General features: G+C 55.2%; 1 protein-coding gene across 1 annotated transcript; it reads left to right on the plus strand.

The window, feature by feature from the left end:
* Nucleotides 1-1,374: 1,374 nt before the first annotated feature.
* On the plus strand, nt 1,375-21,590 carry IRF8 (interferon regulatory factor 8). Its single transcript, XM_045533253.1, has 9 exons — nt 1,375-1,433; nt 4,891-5,065; nt 9,781-9,964; nt 12,465-12,556; nt 13,872-13,977; nt 15,133-15,180; nt 18,362-18,748; nt 19,984-20,099; nt 20,676-21,590. Exons 2-9 carry the CDS (start codon nt 4,892-4,894, stop codon nt 20,850-20,852), a joined length of 1,284 nt encoding a protein of 427 aa, XP_045389209.1. The 5' UTR covers nt 1,375-1,433; nt 4,891; the 3' UTR covers nt 20,853-21,590.
* The last annotated feature ends 306 nt before the right edge of the window (nt 21,591-21,896 follow it).

The raw sequence follows: 21,896 nt of genomic DNA on the forward strand, positions 1-21,896 counted from the left end.
CACATCACAGCAAACCTATTAAAACATTCTCTAAATAACTTTTAAAGAGTTTGAGCTTTTAAAAAATAGTTTTCGTCTGAGATTATTTGGTGACAGGGAACTCACTGTATCATTGCCTATGGGCTCCTGGTGATCGTGGCATTAGGAAATTCATACCAGGCGATTTCTACCTTGTGAACGGTTTTCAAATATACTGAGAAACATTCATCAATCAATAAATTACAATGATGAAATTCACATGTTTTGTGGACTTTTATTTAAACATTTATTAATTTCAAACTTACAGTGTACTTTTTGTATTGTAGGGGTAATGCAATTTCTTTTTCAATCTCAAACGTTTTCTCAGGTCTCTGAAAAGCCCAGTGAATAAACACCCCCGTAAGCATTGCTGCTGGTGTCCGATGCGCCAACTGGGCAATGAAAGTGACCCTCATTTTCTTCCACTCTTAAGGCTACCCTAGAATGGAACATGGGATGGAAAACACTTTTTTTTCCTTCTGCTTCCGGGACTTTCTCGTTTCTTTCTCCAGTGTTATTCCCCCTTTCTACTCCCGTATTTACAACGAACGCCGGCTCACAGCCGGGAGAAGCCGGACCCTGGAGGTCCAGGCACGCGGGGGTCTCCCCACAACACGCTGAGTGTCCCCCCAAGTGGACCTTCCAGCGCCGACGCGTTAGATGCCCTAGACGCGCCGGCCGCAGACGTTTCTAGCGGGGCGTCCCCCGCCACCCCGGGTCCGCGCGAGGCTGGCCCCGAGGACCCGCCCGTGACCGCCCTCCCCTCCCGCAACCGCAACACTGTTGCACGCGGAGCAGCGCCGCAGGGCATCACGCCCCAGGGCCGGCGGGGCTGGGGGTGGACGGTCCCGAGAGGTGACCAGCGGCGGCAGGCGCACCTCGCACCGTGTGGACACGTTCCCGGGGCTTGCTCGGGGCGGGGGGCGGGGGGCGTCCACGCAGCTCCGGGATCCGGGGCCACACTCCCCCGCGGACACCTCGGGGTCGCTCCGCGAGGCCCACTCAGCGCCAACCTCTGCCCTGAGCCGCATCATCCGCGTTGACCTTGACCTGGGACCCCCGGGAATTCCTGGGGGAACCCCCCGCCCACGCCGCCCCCAGACCCCCGATGCGAGGAGACCGGGCTCGGCCGGCGACCCCGGGGAGGCTCGGGTTTGGCGGCCGCTGCCATCCAACGCCGGGGCGCAAAGTGATTTCTCGGAAAGCGGGTGCTTCAAAGAAGGGGCCAGGCGGGTCGCGCCGATGGGGCGGCGCCCACCCCCCTCCCGCGCGCCATTGGCCGGCGCGGCCGTCGCTCCGCGCGCCAGGCCCGCCCCGCCCCCGCCCTTAAATGCGCAGGCGCGCCGGCGGGGGCCGCGAGCGTGGGAACGCGGGCGGCGAGCGCGGACCCCGGGCGGCGGCGGCGGCGGCGGCAGGTAGGCGCGCTCGGCGGGCAGGGCCCAGCGTGGCGCCAGGGCGGTCCCGCCGGTCCCCACACCGGGCGGCGCGCTGCACCTGCGGCGGTGTCCCCTGGCGCAGCCTGGTCTGTGCCACCGGCCTGTGTCCGCTCCGAGTCCTCAGCACCTGCGGCCAGGCTGAGCGTGCACGCGTCGTGCTCGCTGGCCTGTTCCCAAAGACCGGGTGATGCTAAGAAATGTCTTATTTTTCTCAAAATCTGGCTTGCATGGAAAACTTTAGAATGGCTCCTGCAAGGAAGGAAACAGCTGCCCCTCTGCCCTAGGACATGCCCCTGCATCCCGCCGAGCTGTTGGGAGGAGCAGGGCTGCGAGGTCGGCTTTAAACTGCCGGTAACCGGCGCCGCCGAGGTCAGATCGCGAAGGGGAGGCGTGCTGGTTTTAAAATTCTGATTAATGACAGTCACTTACGATTTCTGGATGGGTGTGCGGTCCTTTGCTTCCATCACAGCCCGGACGTCCCTGGCAAGAGAGTGGTCACAGCCCACAAAAACAGTTTGTGGCAAAATGAGACTTTCCAAGGTGAGGTGTGTTACTTATGCAGAGCTGTGAAGCGCTTTATAAATGGAAACTACAGTCTGAATTTTCCAAAATTCTAACTTGTTCCCCACCCCTCCAACCTGTAGTCCCCCACTTTCTTTTTAAACCCAAAGAGAGAGCTAGCAGTTAAATGATGGTTCTAAGCTGGTCGTTTTGGGTTATGGCCAGTTCCTTTATGAAAAGATTTGGGAGATTCAGTCCCTTGAGGAAGGCTGTGGCCAGAGAGAAATGGCTTCGATGCCGTTTAGACCAGGGGTGATGAGGGTGTGCTGGAGCCAGAGCAAGTGCCCGGAACCCCAGGGGGCAGGGAGAAGGTGAGTTCTGTCGCACACCAGCTCAGGAACATCCTGGAATCCAGATGGGGTGGGCCCAGGGCAGCCTCTTATCACTTTCCTTCCGGGAAGCCTGTCCCCTTGATACGTTTATAGGGATGCAGATTAGCTCCAGATAGGACTGGGCCAATAGAGGGAATGATTAACTCAAAATCAAGGAAGAGGAAGTTATAAACATGTGACTGGGGTTATTAATTTTTCTTGGCTGGGCATTTGGTGGAATTAGTTTGTTAGTGTTTAATAAATCATTGTCGATCATCATTGTAGTAGAATCTTAGGCTTTGGATGCTACGTAGAACTTGGAGCTGATTGCAAAGGACGCTGAGACAGGGCTGTCCATGTGCTGAGACCCTGCAACTTAGCTGTGGCTTTTCTCTGTACAGTGAGTGACACCAGCCGCCGCCGGGGTTGGGTGCCAGCGTGAGTTCTGGCGCAGTTTGCTGCATGCCTCAGCGCTTGTTGTATCTCTCTGGGCCCCCGTTTTTCCTTTTCTTGAATAAAGAGGGGGCTGGATTAGATGATTTCTAAAGTATTTTCCAGCTTTCATAGTCTGTGACTCACTTTTCTCTCTCTTTCTCTTTCTTCTTCTTTTTTTTCTTTTTCTTATAAATCACGAAGACAGTTGTCCTTAAGAGTTTTGAGGTTATGAACCCATTAGGAATCCTGATGAGGAAGTGTTGACCCTCTTCCTAAAGAAATGCCTGGACTAACACAGTTTTGCTTTTGATTGCAGGAGGCTCAGGGACCACGGACTGTAGTTTACGAACCTTGTTGCAAGGGGATGAGGGGAAACGTTTTATTGGACATAGTCTCAGCCTCCAACCCCTCATCCTCCTTCACGCAGCTCCCTCCTCCAGCTGGGAGAAGTTCTGCTGTCTCCTCCCCAGGAAAGAGCTGCAGGAATTTGCACCCTGCCAAGTTGTTTTCTTGGGGGTACTTGGTGGTTGTGTTTCATTTCCCTGTCCAGGTACCCCTCCCAAATTTGTCCCTTCTTATTTATAAACACGTGGCCTGTTGTAGAATTCTGGGTCTCTCGGGATGGCTCCCTTCACTTTACAGGTGAGGGAGCATCGGGGAGAGGTTCGAGTGACTTCCCAAGGTCTAGTTAGAGAAAAGCCTCGGCCAGAGTCCAGAGTTTGCAAATCAAGGTCTAATTCCTATTTCATACACTTTACCCCCTTTTGAAATCCACAAATGGGCAACTGGGGTTATTGGATGGAGAAGTTAAAATTAGCACTTAAGGGACCTCTTTATCCCTGGGGCCTGGCCCCCTTTGCCACCCCCAAAGCCACCTGCAGGGGCTGGAGTTTCCAAAACGCATACTTCTTGAAAAGGTTGCTGACTGTTATTTCGGTGTACGGACCAGCATGGCTCTGGATGTGACCATATTCTTGGGGATGTTATGTCTTGTCACCACTGATTGTTTTAAACTTGTTTGCCTGAAGAGCAAACATTTTAGAGATTAAACATTTTAATCAGAAGAATAGAAACGCTATTTTTTCTTTTGGGTGGGCGTCTGTCCAACTGCCTGGGGGATTTCCAGCGCTGTTCTTGTAAACACCGCTGTAAGTCGACACGGCTTGACAGTTCTTGATCTCTCCCTGCCACTGGGAAGGCCGTCTGCTCTGGCAAGGATGTCCTTCCAAAGGGTGTCATTGGGTGCCCTGGATGGGTAGGTCCCTAGATGATGGAGTCTTCTGGAAGACTCCACTGTGCTTTGCTCTGTAGCCACGGTTAATCCCTTCACTCTTGTCCCTGTCTTTTAGTTGGTTGGAAGAGTTCTCAAGGAGGAAAGTGTGGACGGTAACAATGACATGTCATGTCTAAGGTCCAGGCACCGTCTCAGTGCTTCCCACGCGTCATCTGAGTTTTCTCTACGGCCCTGCGGGGTGCCTGTAATTACCCCTGAATCTCAGCCGGGATAGAGTAGCTTGCGCCCCAAGGTTAAATGATGGTCTGGGGTCACCTTGCTGAGAGGTGATGGGACTTGAATGGGACCCCAAACTCATGGCGTTAGCACTAAACCAGCTGTGAAGGAACAACCTAGAAGGCACAGCCTTGAGGGCTTCCTCTTTCTCAGACGGCACAGATGCCGTATTTTGCCACAGAGCATCAGTCACACTGGGCACCGGGAAACTGATTGGTTCTTAGACTCACAGGCTGCGCAGTGAAGGGACCCGATGCTGTAAAAGTGATTTTCCCGTTTGTGCTAAAAGCAGAGCTGCTTGGCGTGGGCGTATCTGCCTGGAAGGAAGCGGCGGGTGAAAGCTGGAGAGAGCACGGCTGGCGCCAGACGAGGGGCTCACGCGGGGCTGCCGGGCGGCCGGGTTCCCACGGAGCTTTCAGTTTTCATTCAGGGCTTTGAGGTCATAAAGGCCAGCGCTGTCTGCTCGTGGCAGGTGGCCCAGCGTCCCTGGATCTGTGGGCGTCCCCCAAGCCAACACCTTTCTTGCAAACCTCTGAATTTCCTGTTCGCGGTGCCTGGGATGCTGTGACTAACGACACAGTATCTGTCATGTCACAGTACGTGTGTCCATCTTTCCAAGGATGTGTGACCGCAATGGTGGACGGCGGCTGCGGCAGTGGCTCATCGAGCAGATCGACAGCGCCATGTACCCGGGACTGATCTGGGAAAACGACGAGAAGAGCATGTTCCGGATCCCCTGGAAACACGCCGGCAAGCAGGACTACAACCAGGAAGTGGACGCGTCCATTTTCAAGGTAGAGCCCCCAACGCCACCACCCTGGGCACATCTCTGCTTCCCTCATGGACCTGGGGAGGTGTCCAGTGACATCTTTCTGATTTGCTTAAAAATTAATCCAATTGTAAAAAAGCAGGCGTCGATGGAAGAGCGCTGAATGTGTCTCGAAAACGCGCATTCGCTGATTTTACATCTGTTGACTTATTCGGTTACTTTCAAGGTTAGTTGTATTTTTGGTGTTTGTCTGATGAGGACGCTGAGGGCACTTTCCTTCCCTGGCCTGTGTCCTTTTCATGAGGACAGCAGCCGAGGGAGAGGGAAGACCTTTCCCCCACTGCTGTCAGAGTGACGCGGGGACCAGGGCAGGCCGACCTCTTCATTCTTTCAAAGCCGTTGCTGCTGCCTGGCATGTAGGGCCAGCTCCGGAGGGGGAGATGCCATCTGTTATTCCTTCCAGGGCCAGGTTGTGTGGGGGGTCCTGAACCTGTAGATGTCTATAAATAGTCTTACCTCCCTTGAGAATAATAAGCAGGGGGCACGCAGAGACTCGCTTCTTAGTTCTGCAGTGTGCATTGTGACAGCCATCATCAAAGGAGGGCTGGTCTGCTCCGTGCATGGTTGTTTTGTTTTCCTTCCACGCAACCGTGTGGCGGGTGCTGTTCTCGTCCTCACTCCGTAGAGGCACTGAGAGGAGGAGACCTGTGAGGCTTGTCTGGGGTCTCACACTCACAGGGTTCGTGCGGCGGAGCCAGTGTCTGGGCAGATAGTCCAGCTGGGCGCCCAGGTCCTGATCGAAATGGGGCTTCTTGCCGTTGCACCCAGACTCAGGCAGAGGAACAGGGACCGAGGCAGCCCAGCTCTGCAGACCAGCCAGGTTATCGAATCTCCCAGGGTCATCACAGTCACCTGTGGTCATTGCCAAGGCTCCACCTGTGCAGGTTTTGCCCTGGGAGGTTTGGAGCCCGAGGTGAAGGTCAGCCCAGATTTTCATGTTTGCAGACACATGTACCACGGTGGTCTGACTTAGAGCCGGTTGCAGGTCACTGCCACATATGCTTATTCTGCAGCACTTGGGGGCAGAGGATGGGAAAGGGGCTGAGAGTGTGGGAGGTGGGTGGGGCCTGAGTCGTGGGGGGCCAGTGTCAGACCTGAGACCTTGAACAGATGGGAAGAGGCGAGGCTGCAGGACCCCGTAGCAGCTCTTGGGAATGACTCTTGACAATTTAAACAGTGCTCCAGTCCCATCTGGTGGGTTGGGAATTCTGTATCGTGGATAACCCTAAAAGCCAGAGTTCCTCAAGCTCAGCACTGTTGACACCTAGGGCTGGGTGACTTTGTGTGGTGGCTGCTGTCCTGTGCCTTGTAGGGCGCTTATTGGCATCCCTGGTCCCCTAGATGCCAGTCGCATGCCCTCCCCCCCGCTGTGTGACAACCAAAAACATCTCAGACATTGCCAGATGTCCCCTGGGGGCAGAGTCTCCCCTGCCCCTTTGAGAGCCCCGCCATGTGCTGACCACAGCCAGGATGGACAGAAGCAGTGGGTGCTTGATGAGGGCCGGTGGCAGGTGGGACGTCAGAGGAACATCTTCAGGAGGATGGCCGCGGGCGCGGGACCAGCGGCTGTGCAGCCCTGGCGTTGGCTGCTGGTGGCGACGCGGGCTTCTCCCTCACCCTGTTCCCTGCTTCAGCTCACGCTCCAGGGCTACCGAAATAAAGCCCCAGATTTATGTCTTATGCAATGCTCTTCATGGCCGTTTCAACAGTGTTGAGAAAAATGTGCAAGATTCCCAATGTTTCCGTTGGTTACGCAGTTTCTCGATGTGGCAATCTGAAATGAGTCTACAATCTCAGCAGGAATGGGGGCAGGAGGGAGACACGGGTGCCCACCCGGGTGGGGAGGCCGTCGGGAGGCGGCAGGGCGTTAGCGAGAACGCGTCTGGTGCTCCTGAGCGCAGGCGCAGCTCTGCGGCGTGGACCGAACGCAGCTTCAGCCCCGGAAGACGGCGGCAGCGAGGCCGTGCTTAGGCAGAGCTGTCTTAGGGCTGCTCTGGTTACGTGGAGACCCGCTTCTTTCAAACATTCGAAGAAAAGCTTTCAAAAATTTAGGGGTTAAGAAAAATATGTATGAATTTTGTTTCCTGCCTTTAGTAAGTGGGTTGTAAGAAGTCACTTATATCAAGAGAACCCTTCATTGCCTGCAGGCGTCATCCTGAGGCCAGCTTTGCAGTGTAGACCATGGCTGGGGGTTGGAGATTCAGCTCATTTTGTGCCAACCCTGAGCACGTTGATGAGGCCCTGATACCAGCTCATATTTGTTTTTACAGCAGTCTTTTGTGTTCTTTTCATAAAGCTGCAGGGGGACATCCAGTTAAGTGACGGTTAGCATTCGTGGGCCTCTCATCCATCTAAATGAGTTAACACTTACTTAGTAGCACAGATATTTCAAATTCAGTAGGCCTCGAAGCATTTAATTTTTAAAACACAATATGAGACAGTCAAGTTACATCAGGAAGACTTCGTGGTCTGAGCTTCGCGAGGGCCGCCTGCCCGGTATGTTGATGGGAGAAAGATGGCGGAGGCCGAACAAGCCTTCGCGGCTGTCGTGGGTAGGCCTAGGAGTCACTCCCTCATCGGGTTTTAGCTCTAGCTCGAGAGGGATCTTGAGATATCATCCACCTAAGCTGAGTTTTTGGAGCTGGCCAGCGGGGCCCTGGGAGAGACAGGTGCCTGCTGAGTCACAGGGCTCAGGGCAGGCTGCAGACTGGGGGTGGCAGCCCAGGATGCACCCCAGCCATGGGGGCTGGTGTGATGGACGGCATGTCCCGGCCTTCCTCACGGGCTGAGTGTGAGCTCCGAGCAGACGGCCATGGCAGAGCCTCGTGGGCACTGTGGTTCCGGATGTGCACCTGCTGGTTGTGACGCTGCCACCAAGCTGTGCATCTCAAGTTCCATTTGGAATATGGGTTTATCCAGCAGTTCTCAAATGGGGGTGGTCACAATTTTACCTCCCAGGGGACCCTAGGCCATGTGTGGAGACATTTTAGGTTGTCACAGCTACGGGAGGGGTGCTGTTGGCATCTGGTGGGTTGAGGCCAGGGCTGCTGCTAAACGCCCTGCACTGCGGGACAGCCCCCACCACGGAGCACGAGCTCGTCTGACACGTCACTCTTGCCAAGGTAGAGAGTCCCTGATTTAAAGTAATAACAAGTTGTAATTCCTGCTCATTTCGTACATGCTTTGCTTTGTACGTCTTTGAAACAACAGTGACGACAGCACCCAAATCAATGCATGGTCAGCGATGCAGTCAGTAAAGGAGAGAATTGACCATGTACTTCACAGAGTTGTTCTAGAGGGGAGTTTTACGTCTGTGTCAGAGAAGGAAACCACTGCTCATGCTCACTAATAGGAATACTTTTCCAGTGTTTCCCCCCGGGGCATAGATGCAAAATTTTGCATCCCCAGAGTAGAGATCATTGGTCTTAAATTATAAACATTCTTGTCCTTGTTTGAGAGGGGGAGAAAGGCTAGGGCTGTTTTAAAGGAGCTCTGACGTGTGGGGCATCGTGGAGTTTCTGCGAGTGTGGACTCCTGGCCAGCTGAACCAGCATCACTGGGCTGTTGGCTGCGGGTCCCGGTCCCAGACCTAACCCGCACCTGCCCACTGAGACTCTCACATGATGAGGCCCAGGAACCTGCCTTTTGACAAGCTTCCCGGGGCATCGGTATGCGCATTGAGCTTGAGAACCTTGCAGCAGCGGCAAGTCCATTGGGTTGGAAGTAGGTACACGGGCATTTCATCCCAGACCGGGTCACCCTGGCAAAGTTGCTTCTCTCTTGCAATTGCACTTTCCTGAGTAGAGTTGAGAATTCCCTACAGATCTCTAATTATTTCAGGCTTGAGGATACTGTCTGATTTTGCCTAAAACCAAAGGTAATTTTCACCTGACAGTGGTTACCTCATGGTTGGTGTGTCTGTATTCCAGTTTTGGAATCTTAAAATATGCCCATTCACAGGTCTTATTTTTAAAATACTGCCCCACTCTACAGTTTGACTTTAAGATTTCAGCTTTGAATTTCTGGTCCTAGTTCAGATCCTAAGGTTTGGAGAAAATAAGAAAATAGAACTATGAAAAACAAACAAACAAACAAACAAACAAAAAACACCAAAACCAATAAAGGGAAACAGCTTCATTGCATTTGAAACAGTGCCTTGGGGAAGAGTCTAGAAAAAATTCAAAAATGCAAAGCAAAATGTCTATTAAAAGTGGCAGGGCAGTGGGTGACCATGTTCAGACTTTTTGCAAATGTTCCCTTTTCAACGCTAAATGTTAGCTAGGGGTTGATTTGAAAAAGCAACAACTTGTTCTTTGTTTTGAACATTCTAGTGAAACCATGCACAACTTCCTCTTTGTGGGTCTTAACCTTAGGCCCTTCGCCCAGGGAAGGACTTTGCTAAAAGGCACATTCAAGGGGTGTGTGTGAGGAGCCTTGGGCCTGGGCTCGAGTTCTGGGTCACCTGGGTGAACTTGGGGGACCCCTGCACTGGCCTGGCTCTTCTCACACCGGGTAAAGGAAGTGGCCCGATCGAAGCCTCCTGAGTCCTGAGATCCAATGAGAGTTGATGGCCAGGGAAGACTCACGGAGGGGAGGGGTGCGCTGGGTCCCCGTCGTGGTGGTGGATGTTTGTGACGGGGACTGGCCATGTATGTCATGCGCTTCTGTTTCTTTCTTCAGGCCTGGGCAGTTTTTAAAGGGAAGTTTAAAGAAGGGGACAAAGCTGAACCAGCCACTTGGAAGACAAGGTTACGCTGTGCTTTGAACAAGAGCCCAGATTTTGAGGAAGTGACAGACCGGTCCCAGCTGGACATTTCCGAGCCATACAAAGTTTATCGAATCGTCCCCGAGGAGGAGCAAAAATGTAACTATCCCTTCTGGGCACGCAGCCTTCCAGGAGCTGCCCTGGCATGGGGCCCTCAATGCAGAGCTGGGGCTCGGGGTAGACGCAGGGTCTGGGGCGCACGGTCTTAGTTAAACAAATAGCTCCCTCCGTTGTGTAAGCACATGGGGAGGTGGCTTCCCGCTGACCTCACACACCATCTGCTGTCCAAGTGGCAGCTTCCGGCGGGGAGTCGGGGCAGGATCGGAGGAAAGGGCGGGGGAGGCGGGGGGGACAGCTACTTACTGTCAGACCGCGGCAGGCGCCGAACCTCCCCTGGGCTCAGGGTTCCGCTGGACAGGAACGAGGACGCGCCAACAGTTTGTGATGAGGAATCCCTTCCTGTTCCGGCAGCTCACAGGAGAGGCTGGGGGAGACACGGAGGGCAAGGACGGGATGGACCCCAAGGGCTGAGAGTAATGTTTTCCAAGGAAGCTGCAGAAGGTGTCCCGGGGGCTCCGTTGCTGGAGATGGGATACGCCTCGATGTGTCGGTAGATCCTGATGCTTGTTTGGGAACTCTGGGATGGGATCGTTCCTGAGGTCTCTTCCAACTCTCAAATCCCAAGAAAGCATTTGTGCCGGGAGTAAAGCGGGGATAGCAATGCCCAGCCACGCGCCCCACCGCGTAGTCACGTGCCCCACCGTGTAGTCACGCGCTCTGGCCAGACATCACTAATCAATCAGACTGTACCGAGCTCAGATCTGGCCTCAGAATGCTTTCCAAGGCAGTGCGCTGAGCAGCTGCTGTGACTCAGGGTGACTCAGGACAGAAAGTCTAATCACCATCACCGTGTAAAATGTTCTTTTAACACGTTGATTTTCTCTGCCATTCGGCAGAGCGGTTAGAATACTGACCCCGGTGGTTTTCTCTGTAGACGCGTAAGAGTAGGCCAGCGATGCCCGAGAGAAGCAGAACCCTCGAGAGACGTCGCAGGGCTGCACCGTAGTTCTGAGTTTGCAGCCTTCACCTGTGTAGGCATCGAAAATGTTGATGTGTGATTAAAGAAGAAGTTAAACTTGTGACTCAAACCAATGTACGGTGAACCTGTGTTAGAGAATTATTTAACTCAGTGATGAGGGAACCAGATGATGACAAAGGCCACTGGAGAGAGAGTGTGAGACTGGTATATATATGGTCAGGCAAGGGCAGAAAGTTAAGCCAGACCGTGAATGTCTGATGGGACAGTGCAACCATTGTGTGGGCGTTTGTAGCTTAACCATCTGCACATTGGCATCTAACTCTGCTGAGCCCGAACCCTCATCAATAATAAGCTGTAAGGCCAGCAAACTGACCTTCCCCCGGGGCGTCAGATGTTTTTTAGGGGAGACCTCCACATGATGCTCTGGGGTGCTCTGCAAGGCCAAGCAGTCATCCTTCTGCCTCACTTCCCAGTTTTGGATACATTTCAATCACCAAAGAATACACTGTGATTTGAAGGAATAGAGAAGTTTCCGTTGTGCCCTGCGCCTCCCCCAGCACCAGTCGGGCTCGAGCTGGCAGGTGACCCTGACTTGTTTATTGTGCGGGCTGCAGCCTCACCTGCAAGTGTGGATGTTAAAAAAGGAGCGGGCGGTTCTCAGGGGCGAAGCAATGAGGCATTTGCATAATGTCTAAACAGGCCCCTCTCTTCTGTACTTCAGTGGTTCGCAAGCCGCATCGGGGGCCCACCTGCCCCCCCACTTCCCCATCAGCAGCTTCTAAGTGAATCCTTGAATCTGTCGAAATGGGATCAAAATTCAGTGAGGAGGAAAGGATGGGTGAATTCTGTAGGTCGTGGGGACTAGTGAGTTTGGTTGGCTGCAATGCGGGTCTCGCAGACACACTTGCTCAGGAGGGTCTTGACGGGGCAAGAGGCACAAGACGGGGAGGAAGAGGGTCTGGGCCCAGACGCGCATGGTGGTGATGCTGAGTTCCCCTGGGTGCCTCCTGAGCAAGGCTGGTACCCACGGGGCATCAGCGAGTCTACGGTGTGGTGTGTGTGCTCGGTCCTGTGCACAGATGCACACGTGAGTATTTGGAAAGGCCGAGAAGAGATTTCCTGCCAACTGTCTTAAAAAAAAAAGACCCCAACCAACCTGCCAGCACATTTTGCCAGCAAACCTTTGAGTGTCTTCACATGTCCCAGTTTATACATTTAACCTTTGTAGGTTAGTAAACGCCTGTCGTAAAGTCTATCTGATGCAGATTCATTTTGGATCTCGGCAAATGGAAGGAAGAGACCAAAGTGTGCTGTCTTTATCCTTTAAGCGTGTTAGCAAAACCATCACCACCGCCGCCGCCAACTTCTCTTTTGGCTTTGCTGATGCGCTGAGCTCAGGCCGAGGCACGGGAAAGCACGTCTGCGCCTTTCCCAAACCACGGAGACACGCGCTAGCTTAGATTTCCTTACGCTCAGCTTTTACAGAAAACGGGTTACGGCCTCAGTGATGGTTGTGGTGCCTCCATGCCAAGAGCGTGGTGTCTGCCCGGTTTCCCGTAGGCAAACTCGGCGTGGCGACTCCCGCCTGCGTGAACGAGGTCACGGAGATGGAGTGTGGGCGCTCTGAAATCGACGAGCTGATGATCAAGGAGGTGAGTGGGGACAGCGATCCCAGGGCCCAGCAGAAGCCTCCTGTCTTTTGGCAGGAGTGACATCGCCACCTGCTCAGCCCCCCGCACCGTGTCCCCCCTGAGCTGCCTGCTCTGTGTCAGTGGAGTTTTCTCAAGCTCTCAACTTTTTAATCCTTCAAACGTTTTGGGTGGCGGTCTCTCCCCTGCCTGAGGCTGCCTTCTTAGGCAGGCTACAGAGAGCGACATGTCAACTTGCCTTGCTGCTTGGGGTGGCCATGACGTGGATTAGTGTCCTACTCACACGGCTATCAGATTGCTTACTTTTTAACATGCATGTTTTAGTCCTTGATGGGTTGGAAAACCGGATCACCAAGCTTGTTAGAACTGTGCGTAAATGCATAGTTAATAGGCTGTAAGTGAAGGCTTCATGGGGTCTCCTTAGACAAATCTCATGGCTTTTTTTGTATATGTTTTAGCTATTTGGATGCCCTTTTCTCCTATATTTAGCCTCTTGACTATGTTCTTTTATGGCTATTACAAGGTGGACATTTGCATAACTAAAATAATCCCATGCAGCCCTTGCAAAAGTTGGAGTGAGCACTATATGAGTTCTTAATAACAACACAGTGATAACGGAGTCTTCAGGAGTAGCGTGGCTGTAAGAGAATGAAGATTAGACACAGCCCACTCTAAACGGCCTGGCTTTTCTGGGTGGTCTCTGGCAGCAGCACGAGCACATTCCCGGCCTCGTGTCCCTCCACCAGTGTCCTGCTTTCTGAGGCTGTTTCTGGGGCTTTTCTGCTGACTCAGCCAAGAGAGTGAGATAATCAGATTGCCACACCAGGGTCACAAGAAGGGCAGATGTTATTAATAAAATGTCTCATCATTGGATTTATCAACCTCCTCTAAGGAGTGGGTTAGAGGTTGAACATCTGCCTGTGGTTCCTTGAGCAGGTCGTTGACGGCACGGCCGAGATTGCTCGGAATGACCGGTCCGTGGTGTCTCAGGTCCTGTCCGCGTCTGCAGGGCATCAGGGCACCCGGATAATGTGGAACATTCGGTTTGCGATAGGCAATTCCATGGAAAAGGCCAGTAAACTTACCGTGGCCCGCAAACAGCGTGGTAGTTCAGCCACGGAGGTCTGGTTGCTGAGCTGGAGTAATTTCTAGTCTAGGGTCTTTCAAGTTGCAAAGCGAAGCTTAGCTTTTGCCTCCTGAGATAAGGGTGACAGTGTGGTTGTAGTGACGCGCACACTGTTCACTTTTACACACACTGGAGCCCCGCGTTGGGAGTTCCGTGGCTGAGCTGTCCCCCATCTCGCCCCCGACCGTGTAGCCTTCCGTGGACGATTACGTGGGCATGATCAAGAGGAGCCCTTCCCCGCCAGAGGCCTGTCGCAGTCAGCTCCTTCCGGACTGGTGGGCGCAGCAGCCCGGCACAGGTGAGGGCGGGCACCCTGGGGCTGACTCCAGGTGTGGTCTGGAGGGCTTGTGGCATCAGCCAGGGCCAGCGCTGGGGCGGTTGGTACTGTTATGATCCCTGTCACAGTGGAGGTAACTGAGCCCAGACAGGTGGACAAGTGTGGCCTTGGCTTCCCACCGCAAGGACAGAGCCCGGCCGTCCCCTTGGCCCCGTATCCCACTGCTGCCCAGGAGGGCACAGGTTGCCCGTTCTGTGGGTGACGCCCATATCTGCTGTCCCCCCGCGCTCCTGGGAAAGCTGGGGGGAAGACACAGCTCTCGGGCACACTGGCGCGTGGCCCCTGGGCAGTACCTTAGGTCTGCAGTCTGTTACAACAGTAAGGCCCCTCAGGGCCAAAGAGAGCCCAGCATGTCTGGAGGAAAGGAGAGCTCGCACCAGGGATGGGAGATTGTGCAGAGCCCTGGGTTTGAGTCCTGCTCTGGGAAGTTGCATATCTTATTTGAGCCTCTGTTTACTCATCCATGAAACAGAGACACCAGAACCTGCCCCGTGGGGTCACCGGGGTTGAGAGAGCTGGTTGCCCTTTGATCGTCGTCTGATGGCTGCCCTCAGAGCTCCCCGGCTGCCTGAAATGACCCTCCCAGCCTCAGGCTCTGTAGCCGGGAGCCTGTTTGCTTCCTCCCTCAAGCTCTTCCTACGCCCCCGTCCCCTGGGGCAGCCTGGGAGGTGGCAGCTGGCCCTGTGGACCTTGGGGGTTGCCGGGCTACGGTGGGCAGTGCTGCGGGAGGGGCCCTGGGGACGGCCTCTCCGTGCTACAGGAACACCCCTGGGGACAGCGAGTGTGGACCCCTGGGCTCCCCCCAGAGATAAGCCCTGGCCGGTGGGCACCACGTCCCATGATGTTTGGGGGGCAGGCCCCCGGGGTGGGAAGGAAATGTGGCCCCACAGTGTGACGCTGACACATGGTCAGAAGCCCCGCAGCACAGAGGAAGTCCCTGCACCCCCACCCTGGTGTCTGTGTTTGTGAAACGATGGGTCATCGCTCTGGTGGGGAGAAGCACCCATTTCAGCAGAATCCTGTGCTCCCCGGAGCCTGGAGTCCGGAGAGGGAGCGGCGGGCGGTTCCCGGCACACACCTGACCGGCCTGAGTCCGCTTTTCTGTTTCCCCTGCAGGCTTGCCGCTGGTGCCGGGGTACGCCGCCTACGACGCGCACCACTCAGGTACGGGGTGCCGGGGCTGGGCGTGGGGCGTGGGCACTGTTAGATGACGAAGCCCAGACAGTCCGGGCGGAGTCTGATCATGCTCGGGACCCTGGCTGTCCTCCTGCCAGTTGCCCCTGGGATTGACGCTCAGGCTTGTTGACGGCATTTTCTGGGCAAGGAAGCCGGGGTGTCTTCCCCGAGCCTGGTGGGTTCTGCGGGACGTGGACAGCCTGCTCATCCCACGGGCTGCAGAGTGTCAGGGCCAGGGGACTCAGGCCTCCAGGCAGAGGAGGAATCAGGGCTCAGAGAGAAGCTCGTCAACCGAGGTGGCACAGGGTGGTGTTTTTCGGGTGGTGGAGGTAGGTTCTCACCCAGGCAAGACAATTACAAGGATGATGATGTTTTTGTTCACTGAACCCTTGTCCACTGTGAGCTGGGGACTGTCCTTACTCTGGCTTTGCAGGTGAGGAAACTGAGGCGTGGAGGTTCCGTGGCCTGCCCAGGCCATGCAGGTGGCCAGCTTTGAGCCTGTTCTTGGGACCCCCTTAAGCCAGGCGGCTGCCACGCCCACGGGAGGCCCTGGGTCGTGGGACCAGCCTCTGACCTGGGTAGCTGGGCTGTGGCCTGGGGGTCTGCCGGCTGATGCTTTGTGGGGACGTAGCCAGACATGGTGCTGGGACTGTCTGAGTGAGAGGTGAGAACAGTCTGAGGAGGGCATGTCCTCAAATTGCTCCAGAGCTGTCTCAGCACACGACTGACACCAGTGACGTGACTCACAGCCCTGGTCTCATGCAGAGTCTATCCGGAGACGTCCTTCTAGAAGTGCTGAGCTTTTGGTGCCTCTGTTCTGCTCACACACACACACACCCGCCACACACGCCCCACCTCGTGCGGGTCAGTTGATGTCGGGGGCCCCGTCCCTCACTCTGCAGTGGGACGGGCAGGCGCGAGGCAGCAGGGAGTGGTAGAGACTGTGGCACAGCGACAGCCCATGCCCGGTTGGTGCCCTGTGGGCTTGCAGACCCGGCCAGGCCCAATTTCCCCATTCCTCGAGGTCGCTATGTTTATATGAAATGTCCCCTATAAAATGTTGGCAACGACACCCTGTGCTGGCTGATCCCGACACACCTGTGGTGCCAGGTGTTGCCCTCGACTGGGAGTGGTTGCCGTGATTGGGGTGCACGGTGATGCTTTAAACTTGGCAGTGCGGCTCTGCTGACGGAAGCAGACCTGGACTAGCCTGCGGGGCGGGGGGCGTCCCGGCTCCCCACGCAGCAGCTGTGCTGTTGGGGCGAACGCCTTAACCTGTCCGCACCTCAGTTTCCTTACCTGGCAAATGGGTACAATCATCAGTAATCTGCCTTGTGGGGACAAACGTACCGATGGGTCCCAAGTGCCAGCGCAGTGCCAGGTGTGGACCGTGTAGACCAGGGGCTGTGACCTGTGACTTTGGGAGTCTTGTCTATGCAGACAGTCTTTTGTCCTGTTACCCCAATTATTTAATCACCCAGCTCATGCGATCCTCACAGCAGCCCTGTGAGGGGAGTGTTATTCCATCTCTGCTTTGCTGATGGGAAACTGAGGCACAGAGCAGTGAATGTCACACGGCTGGGCTCCAGAGTCTGTACGGCTGGTGTCTTTGCCGCTGCCTCTGTGGCCAGGCTGCATCCCGCAGGGCCGTCCTCCCTGCAGGCGGCGGGAATCGGGGCAGGGCTGGGGCGTGGCGAGGCTCTGAGAGTGGCGGAGGCCGACCTGCCTGGCTGGGCAGCCCAGTGAGCTGCTTCTGCTCTGCACGTCTCCACGCCCCACCTTCGGGCACAGTGGGTCGTCGCTCAGGCCCCTGCCAGCTCGAACCTTCCCCAAGCCTCAGATGCCCCACGGCGCCAGGTCACTGAGACGTTTGTGCCCCGAACGCTGTTCCTGGTGAAGCTGCCGGTTCACACGGCCAAGAGGTGCTGGGACTGAGATAAGGCCCTGGAAGTGACAGGGCAAAGGCCAAAGGGGTGACAGAGTCAACTGGAGCGGTTCTTTCATGTGGAGCATAGTTCAAAACCGTTGGAAGGTGAAGGAAGTGGGGTGTGTCACGTGATCAGGCCATATAGCCGTGGCAGACGTGGCACGGTGGGGGGCAGGGTGGTGAACAGGGGAAAAGTGAGATAGGTGCTGCCACTCACGTGCTGGGAGCCCCATCCTGGCTTCCGTTTCCCCAAATGTCCAATAAGTGGATGGAGTAGAGCACCTGCCGCTCCAGCCCCTGCCCTGCGCGATTCTAGGACCCATTTGGCTCCAACGTGGGTGTCAAGTAATAGGACAGGGAGCGTCCCCAGTGGGAGGGGGCAGGAGCCACGAGTGCCCAGCAGCCTCAGCCAGATGATGCTGGTGGCCGTCCTGAGCAGGAGTGCAGGTGGCGCGTTCCACAGCCCTGGGGGGGCGCCGTGGACTTGGGCAGCTCACGACGCATGGGGGGCTCCAGGATGCAGCCCTGGCCGGGTCCGGGGGGCTCAGAGGAGCCCTGCGCTCGCTGTGCGAGTGTGAGGCTGTTAAGATGCAGCTTCCTCCCTGCGCCGAGATGCCATCGTCGTCCCGCCAGCTCGGCGTCCCCCCGCTCAGTCCCGGAGCCTCGCCTGCACGCGTGGTGTTCATGGCCAGGTCCCTCCTGGGCTGTGAGGAACATATTGTCCTCAAATGTCCTCACTTTTAAAAACTGAAGTTTGTTTTAAATGGGAACCCACTATTGTTGCCTGTGACAGGAGAACCTGTGCCAGCTGCCGCAGCAGGAAGTCAGGGGTCAGAGCAACTTCGGTGAAAGCCAAAAACAATATCAGTAAATTCTCACCAAGTGTTACTCCCTGTCCGGGGTTTGAAGCCCCGATTCCGATGCCCTTGTTGTAAAGGGGGGTGTCAGGTGGTAGATGTTAGGGGTCTGTCAGCACCGAGTTGGGGCTGCCTTCTGAGGGGATGGGAGGCTGGGAGGATACTGGGGACGGCATAATCTCTGCATCGTGCAGCGTGTGGGCAACGCTGCCTCAGTCTGCAACAGCTTTGGACGGAGGGTTTGCAGAGATGCTGAGTGGGAAACCCAGCGAGCTACAGAGGAATGTGCGTTTGTCAAGGGAAGGGTTGTCTTTATCTTCTCTATCGTCAAATTCAAACGTAGCGGGGAGACTAGGAGACACTAACCCGCCCCTCTCGTCCGCAGCCTTCTCCCAGATGGTGATCAGCTTCTACTACGGGGGCAAGCTGGTGGGCCAGAGCACCACCAGCTGCCCGGAGGGCTGCCGCCTGTCCCTGAGCCAGCCCGGCTTGCCCGGTGCCAAGCTGTACGGGCCCGAGGGCCTGGAGCTGGTGCGCTTCCCGCCAGCTGATGCCATCCCCAGTGAGCGGCAGAGGCAGGTGACGCGGAAGCTGTTCGGGCACCTGGAGCGCGGGGTCCTGCTGCACAGCAACCGGCAGGGCGTGTTCGTCAAGCGGCTGTGCCAGGGCCGCGTGTTCTGCAGCGGCAACGCCGTGGTGTGCAAGGGCCGGCCCAACAAGCTGGAGCGCGACGAGGTGGTCCAGGTCTTCGACACCAGCCAGTTCTTCCGAGGTCTGTACCATGGTCGCCTTGCTGTCCCCGAACCTTACAGATCACACCTCCTTCCCCTCGTTCTGTTTGCAGCCACGTGGGGGATGTAGAGGTCAGAGGGGGCTGGGCATGTAGTGGGGGGCCCCTTAGCATCTTGCTCTGCACTTTCTTGCTGAGCGACCCCAGGGGAGCCTCCCTGTGCCTTGACTTCCCTGTGTGCAAATGGGGGTGCAGAGTCAGTACCTTCCTCGTGTGGTTGTCGGGAGGATGAAGGACGGAAGCCCTGCAGCTCAGAGTGTGCTCCGAGGATGGCCCCGGACCCGGGCGCTGCTGGAGATGTGGTCTCAGGCCCTGCCCCAGGCCCAGGGGATTTGAATCTGCATCTCAGCGGGGTCCTGGGATGGGCTGAGTCTGTACACACTAAGTGCTGGGGGTGGCACCTGTGCACAGTAGGGCTGCCCAGGAGCTTTCGTTATGCTGTGAGGCGGATGCTGAGGGTCCCAGGCCGTGTGGCCCCGGAAGGTTAGGATCTGTGTCCCGAAAGCTGTCAGCTCCTCTCCCTGTAACGGCGTGGGCCCGACCTAGAGTCAGTTCTCTGCTGTCACCTGGCCCGAGAACTCCCAGAGGAGGGTTCCTAGAAGGGCAGGTGCAGTGAGGTGTGTGAGCTCAGGTGCGTAAGCCCCGAGGGTCCGCCCGGTGAGGAGGCGGTGAGGGCTGAGCACGCGGCAGTGGCAGCGAAGGGCGCATGTGGCACAGACCCCCCCCACCAGCCCTCCCCCAGCTCCCCGATTCCTTGGGTCTCAGGTCGGCCCGGGAGGCTGCGTTTCCAACAAGCTCCCAGGTGAGGCTGCTGCTGCTGGTCCCTGGGCTCCACTTTGAGAACCTTGAGTCAGAGGTGTCAGGCAGGAGCTATAGCTCTCCAGGGGTGTCCTCAGCAGGGGTTGCAAACTCAGGTGCCCTCAGGGGCCAGGCAGGTGACATAAAGAACAAATTGTGAGTGAGACACAGGGGTGAATCGGGCAGGCTGTGCCTGCTGGAAGATGTTAAATCTAGGTGTTTAAAAACCCAGCCACCACCTGGCAATGGCCAATAGGTCCTTAGTTGGAATTTGGCCAAAGAGCCACCATTTTGAGACCCCATGGTACCCTGCGTTGTCCCCTCTAAGCTCCATGCTTCCTGGGCTGCCAGCCCCCTGCTGCGGGAGTGGGAGGTGCCCACGGCCTCGGTTCCAACCCCTCCCCGATGTGTCGTTCCAGAACTGCAGCAGTTCTACAACAGCCAGAGCCGGCTTCCCGACAGCAGGGTGGTGCTGTGCTTCGGGGAGGAGTTTCCGGATATGGCCCCCTTGCGCTCCAAGCTCATTCTCGTGCAGGTAAGAACGGGCAGCTTCAGGTCTCCTGGCCCTCGTGTCAGGATCAAGTTCATCCTTGGGCTGGAGAAGAGCAGCAAGGACTGGGGGTTTTCCACCTGGGTGCAGAGGCAAGCCTGGGCGAGACCTTCGATATGGGGGGAGGTGGCTTCTTGCCAGCTCTGAGCCATCTTCTCATGTCTGGGACTCTCATAATCTGTATGTGACTGTGTATGTTTTTTTTTTTAAAGCAGCTTCTCTAGAAAGATGCTACCTGTTCAGTTAGGGTCTAAGTGACACATTAGGGCTTTGCAGGCAATTATTTAACTATAGTCGAAGGAATGAAACTCTAATGGTGGAATTCTGGGCACTGGCTGGTGAGGTCGGGGCAATATTGGGAGAGTATATTTTGCAGTCTGTGCAGGACCACCGCCTGCCCCTAATTTCCATCTGCCTAGTCCGGGTTCGTTTATTTGGGGCCCACATGGAACTTCTGGCATGATAGCTTTGGGCTGGGGTCATCAGAGACTGGCTGGAGTCAAAGACAGTCGCCACCTCACTTGGAACCTCCGTCTCTCACTTTGTGCACGATCCCTCTAGATCGAGCAACTGTACGTCCGGCAGCTGGCGGAGGAAGCCGGGAAGAGCTGCGGGGCCAGCTCCATGATGCCGGCTCCCGAAGAGCCCCCGCCAGACCAGGTCTTCCGGATGTTTCCGGATATTTGTGCCTCCCACCAGAGACCCTTTTTCAGAGAAAACCAGCAGATCACCGTCTAGTGTCTCTCCTGGGCTCCCCACCCGCCTGCGTCTTGCGTTTCGCCATGACAGTTACAGTCGTGGCTCCTGAATGACGTGGATCCCTCTGGCGGGCGAGACCGTGCGTGGCTCTCGGTTCAGCGAGGGCCATAGCGGAGGAGCCGGCGCTAAACACAAAGTCACACCACCACCGTTCTGCTGTTCCGGTACAAACACTGGAAACTTACGCCAAATGGTCTGGATGCCGTAACTGTAACCTGTGATTAAAAATTTTGTTTTCTACATTTTCCCCCCTAATTATCATTAGTTGCTTTGATTCTTTCTGCATTTTGGGCAAATGGACGTTTCCAAAGACTTGTCGTTCGATAATATTAGCAGACAGCTGCTCCAAGTAAAGGAATTTGGAGTTTAAAACCAACTTGTGAAAATGAGACTTTCTTTATCTTTTTTAGAGTTATAGGTTTATGATTTCATATGCTTAATTCTCTGTGAAGTATGTTTTTACCTTTAAGCATTTTAATAAGATTTAAAAATATTTAGATGCCAGCCTCCCTTTAATGAGCGAAAAGCAACACTTTTCTTAGAAGAAAGTCCATTCTTCCTAGAATTCGGTGCCAGGAAAGTGCATTCCTATCCTGGTGAACTGGTATGTTTTTACCTTCAGACAATGAAAACTTTCCCTCTAGGGCTTTGTTGCCAGGAAGCTTTGAGCTAAATTTATTGTTTTCATTTCTGTAATTAAATCATTCCAGATACCTCTTTCTTTTCTTCTTTCTAAATGGTTTTGACCTGTTTTAAAAACATTTGTACTTTGAATCGTCTTATTTTACATGTCCTATTGTAAACTGCTTTGGATCTTTTTTTTGTTAATTTTAAATGGGCGTGATATAAACCATAAGTTTAAAAAATAATTGTGGGTTACGTGAGCATGTCAGTTGTCCCTGCTACGTAGTCACCCTCCTCATGGGCGGGCGGTGTGTGGCATGGGAACGGCGAGGGTGAAGGGACCTGTGGAAGGGACACATTAGCTTCTCACCACGCCGCTGTCCCACAGGGTCCCGGGGA

Source organism: Lemur catta, chromosome 20 (assembly GCF_020740605.2).
Source record: "Lemur catta isolate mLemCat1 chromosome 20, mLemCat1.pri, whole genome shotgun sequence".
Classification (NCBI taxonomy): Eukaryota; Metazoa; Chordata; class Mammalia; order Primates; family Lemuridae; genus Lemur; species Lemur catta.